At 36.2% G+C, this 10,000-nt stretch overlaps 1 protein-coding gene across 1 annotated transcript in view; it reads right to left on the bottom strand.

Annotated features, from left to right (window-relative positions):
- Positions 1 to 6,155: 6,155 nt before the first annotated feature.
- LOC116060282 (profilin-2-like) overlaps positions 6,156 to 10,000 on the bottom strand; it is a 10,419-nt gene continuing 6,574 nt past the window's right edge. Inside the window, exons 3-4 of the mRNA XM_031313776.2 lie at positions 7,181 to 7,364; positions 6,156 to 6,891 (exon numbers count right to left, since the gene is read on the bottom strand). Of these exons, the coding sequence (XP_031169636.1) occupies positions 6,794 to 6,891; positions 7,181 to 7,364 (282 nt within the window). The 3' untranslated portion in view covers positions 6,156 to 6,793. The remainder of the gene's footprint in view (positions 6,892 to 7,180; positions 7,365 to 10,000) is intronic.

The following is a 10,000-nucleotide window of genomic DNA, read 5'->3' as shown; positions in this document are numbered from 1 at the left end:
AAAAGGTAAAAAAAAATAGAAACAAGATTGTTGATCATTATTGGTGATTATTTCTTAGAACGTAATCAGAACAGGTGAAAGTGCTCGACATGTAGTAACAATGGTGTAACATAGCATAGTGTGTGTGTGTGTGTGTGTGTGTGTGTGTGTGTGTGTCTCTGTGTGTGTGTCTGTGTGTGTGTGTCTGTGTGTGTCGGCGTGGCCAGGATACCCATGTATAGAAAGGATTGTTTGTGTGTTGAAGGAAGTTTGAGAGAAAAGTTTGAATATTTTTTCTTTGACTCCAACCAGTCCAACCTGTCTGACTCCATTCATAGAGAGAGAGAGAGAGAGAGACAGAGAGAGAGGGAGAAATATATATATATATATATATATATATATATATATATATATATATATATATATATATATATATATATATATATATATATATATACAGACAGACAGACAGACAGACATTTTGTTATTAACCTATATATTCTTGTGTTTATTCCTCTTCAGAAACCTTCTGAAACGTGTTTTTATTTGTCCACCAGGGGGCGCTGCAGGATGATTTAAAGGCCTGATTCTGACTGTGGAGCAGCAACTGTCATTAGTAGTAGTAGTAGTAGTAGTATTTAATCATTTAATTATTTTAACCCTTGTGTTGTCTTCACCGTCGTCCATGAAGTTGTCAATCTGGGTCAAAATTGAAAAATGAAAAAAAAATTCTGACTTTGTGGACATTTTTTTTTTTTTTTGCTTTTGGCGCTTTTTTAAAGTTTTTTGTCCCTCTTTTCAATGCTTTTCTTAAACATTCATGGTGAATAAACCTAATAAAATATTATACCTAATTTTTGAGTTTGAAAAACAGCAGAGATTAATTATTTTGACTAATACAATAGTTAAGATCAGACTTTTTCAAATGCCATGAAATAAAACATGTGACTTTGCAGTTACTGTAAATACATTTTACTTTTACTTTTTATTATTTACTATTTACTGTGAAATTACTGTAAATACATTTTAGTATTTACTCTATTTAATATTTATTATTGTTGTGTGTTAACGTGTGTCCTCTACTTTCCTCTTATCCCTTGCTGCTGCAACAGTGTGAATTTCCCCATTGTGGGATTAATAAAGGATTTTGAATCTTGAATCTTGAAAACTATTACATTAAATTAAATTCAATTAAATAAAACAACAAAAATTCAATGGAAGTAATCATTATTTTTACCTGTGAAGAACATTAATGCATGGATGTATATGTTGTCTGGGTTCCATACAGCGTGCATGCGTGCAGCCAAGTTATTTTGGGACAATTTGGTTGTTAAGAAACCCATATTTCTGATATAAAAACTTTGAAAACGGGTCAAATTTGACCAAAGGACAACACAAAGGTTAACCTTTGATTATCCAGGTAGGTCAATTGAGAACATTTCTCATTTGCAATGATGACCTGACCACATTCATACCTGGAAGCTGCCCAGTACTACCACAGTCTGATCTGATCACATTCATACTGGAAGCTGCCCAGTACTACCACAGTCTGATCTGATCACATTCATACTGGAAGCTGCCCAGTACTACCACAGTCTGATCTGATCACATTCATACTGGAAGCTGCCCAGTACTACCACAGTCTGATCTGACCACATTCATACCTGGAAGCTGTCCAGTACTACCACAGTCTGATCTGACCACATTCATACTGGAAGCTGTCCAGTACCACCACAGTCTGATCTGCTGCCACTGAGCAGCTCCACTGGAGCCGTTGGAGGTTAAGGGCCTTGCTCAAGGGCACCTCAGTGGTGGTAATGAGGGAGGGACAAGCAACTGCTCTTTCACTTTCCCCCTACCCAGATTTTATCCTGTCGGTCTGGGGATTGAACCGACGACTTCCCCAGCCACAAACTCGCTTCTTTAACCTCTAGGTTAATTATTTCGATTTTTTTTAACGTTTATTTCGGTTTATTTAAAAAAAAAAAAAAAATCAAACTTAAAAATATTTTATTTATTTAAATATTATTAAATATTTAATTTAAAAAATATTTAAACTTTTTCTCTGTAATATTCTGATATAGTTTTTCAAAAATATTGGAAAAATAATTCGCCAAATTCTTAATTTTTTTTTCCTCTCTTACAAAGTACAAATACTTACTATAACTACTATAATATACTATACTGTACTTAAGTAGAATTGTCTTGTATCTGTAGTTTACTTTGTTCAATTCATGATTCTGGAAACTTTAACTTTTTACTCCGATACTTTTCCTCTAAACATCTTCGTTACTATGAAATATAATCAGAAGTAATTAGGCTGCGTTCACACCACAAGTCTTAGTGCTTAGGGTCTGTTCGTTATTTATGTAAGGGGCCACCGGAGGAGTTTTGGGACCTTTAGCCAAAAAAGACATGACCCTCCCCACGCCAGTAAAAAAATTTCTATGACCCTCCAAAACGATTTGGAAAAAAGGCATGACCCTCCCCCAGCAATGTACAGATACCTTCTGTACTGGTTTGCACTTGGGAAAGCTATACAGATTACCTTTGTTTGTTTGTTTTTACAACCGTGACATACATGACTAAACCTCTGCATTCTCATCTGACGCATCCCACTCCTCTGTTATGGTGTGGTGGCCATTTCAGTAGATTTACTCACTAACATTGTTGTGAAAACACAATAAGCATGGAAACTAAATACACACTTTCTGCATTACTTCAAATACTAAGTTCCTCCTCTAGTAAACTAGTATTCACATGAAATAAAACAATAAAACATTGAGACCAGTCAGCAAGGCACTCTGGGTAACGTTCAATACACAAACTGGTTGCTATGGACTCGTCACTAGGCTTCCTCCACTTTGCCGTTTAAACAAAGTGGAATAAACGTATAAAAGTCCAAATCTACACAAAACCCGCAATCAATTAGTAAGCTGACATCAAATGTGGCATTTAGGAAACCTTTATTGCAACCTTGGCACGGCAAGATGTCCAGACTAGTGCAACAGGCACTTTAGTTTTTTTGCGTCCTGCTGCTCCCATCGTCAGCCAGATAATATTATTTTTACTAAAGCAGTATATGAAATCTGATGCATTACCTATCACCATTTAGTTGTTTTGTGTTATTTAAGATATTTATAAAATATCTGATCATCAAAGTCAAAGTCAAAGTCTCTTTATTAGTCTCCCTAAGGAGAAATTCGCCTTGGACAGAGAGAACTTGCCTTGCAAGAGTAACAACATAGACACACATCACAGGGTTAAAAAAGAAGTTAGAGAAACAAATGAACATGAAACATCTAGGCTACTCAAATAGCTGTGCAAATTACAAGTTACCATATTATAAAAACTGCTAGTAAATATCCTTACAATCCATTGTTAAAAAAAAAAAAAAGATGCAGTAATTCCTTCATTCATTCATATCCATACATACCTTCAGTCACCAATATATATTAATAAAAATTCATGGTCATATGTTCATCGCTGCTCATTTATGAGCTTAACTGTGAGGGGAACAAATGAAAAAAGAGAAATGATACCTGTTATATTTGCAGAAAGGAACCCGGTACCTCTTTCCTGAGTCAGTAGCTCAAACTCCGAAAACAACACATGTGAGTTATCAGATAGGATCATGTAGGATGCCAGATGTTATAATTCCACTCATTTTTTAAACAATTCAATTATCCGTTTCAGCCACTAGGGGGCAGCTCCCCCTGCTCCACAGCAAACTCATGGGTCAGATCATCTGGTAGTGAAGGAGGGCCGAGACTGAGAGAGCTACATGGAGCTACATGGAAAATATGCACCAAACAAGCCACTTTGAAATTTTGCTGTTTCATGAATACAAAAGTTGAGTGACTCCCCCCCCCCCCGGACTGAAAAATGTTGGATGACCCTAACCTTCAGCAAAAAATAAAAAGACATGACCCTCCCCTATTTTCCTCCGGTGGTCCATTCCATAAATACCGAACGGTCCCTTAATTCAGATTTCTTTTGCTCAGATCTGATTTTTGTGTTTGGCTGTTGACATGACCTGTTAAAATGTGGCCTATATCAGATTCTAGTGGGAACTGTTTGCAGTAATCAAAAGACCAATAACAATGACCAGGTTATGGAGAAAGTCAGCATTTTCACTTATTTCAAATCAGGGATGCTCCGAATCCAGGATTGGGCTTCAGATTCGGCTGAATATTGGGCTTTTTGACAGGGTTGGGTTTCTGCTGAACCTTAGAATTTTTTCCCAGCGAACCGAACCCTACGCTTGCACTACACACGCTACGCTGGCCGAAGTAATGACGGCGCCGTTGATTACAGGAAGGTGTTTACGTGCATGAAGGAATCTACAGACAGCAGCCAAAATGCAGCAACTTCAGGTACGGCAAAGGAAGGACAGTCACTGTTTACTTCATTAATGTGTTTACTGTGTTCATCGACTGAGGATGGGACGAGGATTCAGCAGAATCTCAACCAGTGGATTCGGTATTTGGCCGAAACCCCAAAAATCTGGATTCGGTGCATCCCTAATTTCAAAATCTTTGTGTAATCTTTAAATTTAGCTTTAAGGCTCCTCATCTTCCTTTGACACAGCAGCCATGTTCTCCTGTGTCCCCGTTCTTCCATTTCGTTTGCTATTTTTTTTTTTAAAAATGGAGCGTTTACGGTATGATCCTTCTAGTTTTGATTGAATTGAAGTATCTCCCCAGACACTAATTAGGTCTAACACCTCCCTCTCCCTCCATTGACCTGCGCCATCACTGGTCTCCATGTTGTAGGCCTAGTCTAGTTTTTAATGTGACTGTCTGGGTTTAGGGCTAACTCCCGCTGGCGCATAATTGTCACAAATTTCGATGTAGATTGACGTAAAAGTCACATCAAATCCGCCTTGGTTGTTCATACTGCGGCCGCACTGAAACAAATCTGACCTGGGTCTGATTCAGGACCACATATGGAAGTGGTCTACATCAGACATGGATCTGATTCAGGACCACATATGGAAGTGGTCCAAATCTGATTTGAGTGAAAATTACTTTTGATAGGCTACTTAAAGTACAGTAAATATCAAATACTTACAGCCTGTTACTCAAGTTATATTCCAAAAGGAGACAGGTAAGATACTTGTACTTTTACTCAAGTATTACTTTCAAGTACACTTTCAGTAAGACTTGATGGTAGTAGTTATATTTGTAACCCCTGTTCTTTGCCCTCTCCGTTGGCTCTCGGTGCATTTTAGAATCTATTACTACTACTTACTATATAAGATTTTAATGTTTGTTATTAAGGTCATTAATGGCCTGGCTCCAGCGTATCTCTCTGAGATTTTAACTGTTCCTAAAAACAACAGGTCACTGGTCCAATCAGCTGGTTTTAGACGTCCTGAGCTCGAGGTACAGACACTGGGGCGATCGCGCTTTCGCAGTTGCCCCGCTGACATCCGCACTATATCAGACGTAGCTTGTTTTAAATCTTACCTTAAAGCTTATTTTGTTCTTGTATTCTATCTTATTATTTCATGTATACTGTATGTATGTATATTGTATCCTATTATTTCATGCATATTGTATCGTAGTATTTTATGTATATTCTGTGCTGTGTGACTGATATTTTTCTGCTGTAACACTGTAATTTCCCATTTTTGCGATCAATAAATATCTATTCATTTAAAATAGCTTTTAATACATAGTTACGTTGTGTAGTGATTTTTTGACATGATATCTTCCTATCCCTAAAAACATAAATACATTTGGACTTATTTTTACAACTGAAATACATGTTTTGTCAGAGATAAAGTAGGCTACTAAATAACGGCACTGGTACTGTACTCCAGGCCTCAGCTGGTATCGGTATCTGTTAGGATTAAACACTTTGAATAAAAATTAATTGAACTTCAGTAATATTCTTAAATGTAACTTTAACTTGTACAAAGTCATTTTATGGTAAGATAGAAGTATTGCTTTCAAGTACAAAACTGGATACTAGTACATAAATACATAAAAACAGTCTATTTAGTAGTAATACTCATAATATTATAGTATAACTAAAAGACTAAACTAAACGTCCTCACAAAGCTGACAGTCCCCACTACGTAGGTTAAAACAGAAGTTGGTCCTCACACACACACACACACACACACACACACACACACACACACACACACACACATACACATAGAGAGAGTCTACAGAGAAAAAACATGTAATATTTTGATATAGTTTATTTATGTTGTTGACCAGGGACAGTGTGAGCTGATTGGACCGTTGGTCTGTCTCTCTCCACTGTACACAAAAATAAAAATTTGTAACACTGGCTCCCCGCGGTCCGGTTTAAATCACACACGGTCGTCACACGCTCGCCACTCATTACACTCGTTACACGAAAACAACTCTCAACACTTTTTATTTTCCCTGATGGCAGACTCTAAAGCATACGTGTCAAACTCAAATCCAGCCCTAGTGACCTTACTTTTTGTCACTTTTTTCAACATTATTTTTTACGCCTTTTTGCTGTTTTTTCTACAATTTTTTTGGCATTATCTTTGACATTTTTTGTCGACCAAACTGTTAAGAGAGAAGACCATATGAGACATGCAATAACACAGTCAGACATATTTGACTTTCTCGATGTAATTAAAGCAATGAACTACACACGTCAGGCCTGAGATGGGATTCTCATTTTCCAGTTTGGCCGTAATGGAAAACTGAGTTTGACACTCCAGCAAAAAGATATAAATCTAAAGAATGAAATGGGCTCCAAACAGCGGCAGGCAGGGCGGGGGGGGCGGGGGGGGGGGCTGGTTTGGAGGAAGGCGGGGGTCTCAGTATCCGGCGTCCCGCAGGTATTTAACGATGGGGAACACCCTGGTGGACACCTGGTTACCAGCGGTGCCGTCTTTACCTTTAGCTATGACCATAGCTGTGGAGACAGAGAGAGAGAGAGACAGAGAGAGAGACACAGAGAGACAGAGAGAGACAGAGAGAGAGACAGAGAGAGAGAGACAGAGAGAGACAAAGAGAGAGGGAGGTGAGACAGTTTAATTAAATTCAAACAACAAGATACACAACAGAGACGTTCAAACTTAAATCTGACTTCATCCAGAGTTTCTACCTCTCAACCTGTCTCTCTACCTGTCTCCCTCTGCCCCCTGTCTCTCCACCTGTCTCCATCTCCCCCCTGTCTCTACCTGTCTCTCCACCTGTCTCACCTGTCTTGGCCTTGCCGACGCAGATGTTGAAGCCTCCGTGGTTCTTCGAGGCCTTCAGGTGCATGCAGTAGCTGCTGGGATTTTCAGAGTCGTCTGTGAGCAGCATGCACTTCATTTCCCCTATAGACGGGCCGCACTCACGCAGAGCGCTGGAGTTACCGGCCAGCTTCTTTATCTGGTCCGCCTGAGAGACAGACAGGCAGGGAGACAGGGTGGGAGGGAGACAGGGTGGGAGACAGGCAGGGAGACAGGGAAAGAAAAATTATTGAAATGTTAAAAAAAGCCCAGTAAAGTTGAACATTTTAGAGAAAATCAGTCGTATTATTTCAAGAAGAAAAGTGGAGTAAAGTTCAACCACATTAATATTCATGTATAATATAATACTTTTACTGCCGTGAGGTCTTGAATGCAGGACTCTAACTTGTGTTGGAGTATTATTATTATATATTTTTTTAAATAATAAAATAAATTTTTAATTTTAAAATTTTTTTTATTCTAAATATTTAAAGATAAAAATATGTTAAATAAAAAATAAAATAAAAAAACAGTCCAGTTGAAATTCAACTTCACTGTGGACAGTAAGCCTAAACACTTTTAGTCTACTGGAAAGTTCTCGGACCCAGAAGAAGTTGCATATTGGGCAATTTGATTAATTAGCATAATACGCTAATTAAGACACTAGATACTGCAGGTGAATAGGGATACAAAATTAACTTCTAGATATCAACCTGAAACTTCCCAAGTTGATTACTTACATTAAGACAAAAGGAAATTGTATTACAAGTTTTCTGAAATTTTAAGTTTAAATATGCATATGAGGCATTATCTTATTATTTATTATCTAAATATGCGCTAATTTGCATAGATTTCCAGAACAGAAAAGTGAACGCTGGATAAAGTCCGGTATGCATATTACAGTCAAAGGTTTTAGATGTGTCTTCATGATTGAAATGTCAATAACAGTTGAGCCTATCTTTCAGTTTTGGAGCATTAGGTATGAGACATGAGGGAATTCTTTAAAACTTTACCCGAGAACATGCCTGTCTGAAAACAGAAATAAGTTTTTCACACTAAAAAATAAAATCATGGAACGAGCTTCCAGAAGAAGTTGTGCGTTCCCCTTCAATTAATTCCTCGAAGAATAGTTTGGATGCATTTACTATCAAAAGGTGTAATGTATAATTATAAAGCTTGTCAGTAATTTATGTAACTTACTGATGAATTGCTAGACAAATTCAATCATGAAATTAATTATTAAATTATGTTAAAATGTGAATATATATATATATATATATAAATATATATATTTTTTTTTTTAAATAATAAAATACATTTTTTATTTTTAAATTTTTTCAATTCTAAATATTTAAGATTTAAGATAAAAATATGTAAAATAAAAAATAAAATAAAAAAAACAGTCCAGTTGAAATTCAACTTCACTGTGGACAGTAAGCCTAAACACTTTTAGTCTACTGGAAAGTTCTCGGACCCAGAAGAAGTTGCATATTGGGCAATTTGATTAATTAGCATAATACGCTAATTAAGACACTAGATACTGCAGGTGAATAGGGATACAAAATTAACTTCTAGATATCAACCTGAAACTTCCCAAGTTGATTACTTACATTAAGACAAAAGGAAATTGTATTACAAGTTTTCTGAAATTTTAAGTTTAAATATGCATATGAGGCATTATCTTATTAAATATGCGTTAATTTGCATAGATTTCCAGAACAGAAAAGTGAACGCTGGATAAAGTCCGGTATACATATTACAGTCAAATGTTTTAGATGTGTCTTCATGATTGAAATGTCAGTAACAGTTGAGCCTATCTTTCAGTTTTGGAGCATTAGGTATGAGACACGAGGGAATTCTTTCAAACTTTACCCGAGAACATGCCTGTCTGAAAACAGAAATAAGTTTTTCACACTAAAAAATAAAATCATGGAACGAGCTTCCAGAAGAAGTTGTGCGTTCCCCTTCAGTTAATTCTTTGAAGAATAGCTTGGATGCATTTACTATCAAAAGGTGTAATGTATAATTATAAAGCTTGTCAGTAATTTATGTAACTTACTGATGAATTGTTAGACAAATTCAATCATGAAATTAATTATTAAATTATGTTAAAATGTGAATACATATATATATATATATATATATATATATATATATAAGAGGAATTTATATCCTGTACCAGAAAAAAATTCAATAAATTTCAGTTAATTTATTAACACTATTTACCTGCAGTGTCTAGTGTCTTAGTTAGCATATTATGCTAATTCCTCAAATTGCCAAAATTGCAACTTTTAGCAACAAAGCTTAATTTCATCCACTAGACCAGTGTTTCTCAAATGGGGGTACATGTACCCCTTGGGGTACTTTAGAGTACTGCAGGGGGTATGTGAAAGTTTTGCAAAATGCTAATTAAAAAATATGTCATGCATAATTCCTAAAATAATTATACTATAACAATGAATGAATTAAGTGATGGATTCCAAACACTTGAAATGTAGCATTTAAATGTGTTTTACTTAAAAAAGGTGATTGTTTAGAGAATCTATCGCTGACATTGATGTATTGTACCTCTTTATAAAGACTTATTTTTCTACTAAAAATGTTTGGCGCTGATCAGGGAGTACTTGGCTTAAAATAGCAATTCAAAGGGGGTACAACATTGAAAATAAGTTTGACAAACATGGCAGTAGGCCAATATATGACATTTCAATCATACAAGTTAATAGGCAACCTGTCTGGGTTTCCAGTAGACTATGTGCAGCAGCTTTTCTAAACTGTGTCTCAGTTTTATCTTAAAAATGGTTT

The sequence above is a fragment of the Sander lucioperca genome, chromosome 17 (genome assembly GCF_008315115.2).
Source record: "Sander lucioperca isolate FBNREF2018 chromosome 17, SLUC_FBN_1.2, whole genome shotgun sequence".
NCBI lineage: Eukaryota > Metazoa > Chordata > Actinopteri > Perciformes > Percidae > Sander > Sander lucioperca.
The sequence above is the reverse complement of the archived record's forward strand: the minus strand, read 5'-3'. Positions and strand labels throughout refer to the sequence as shown.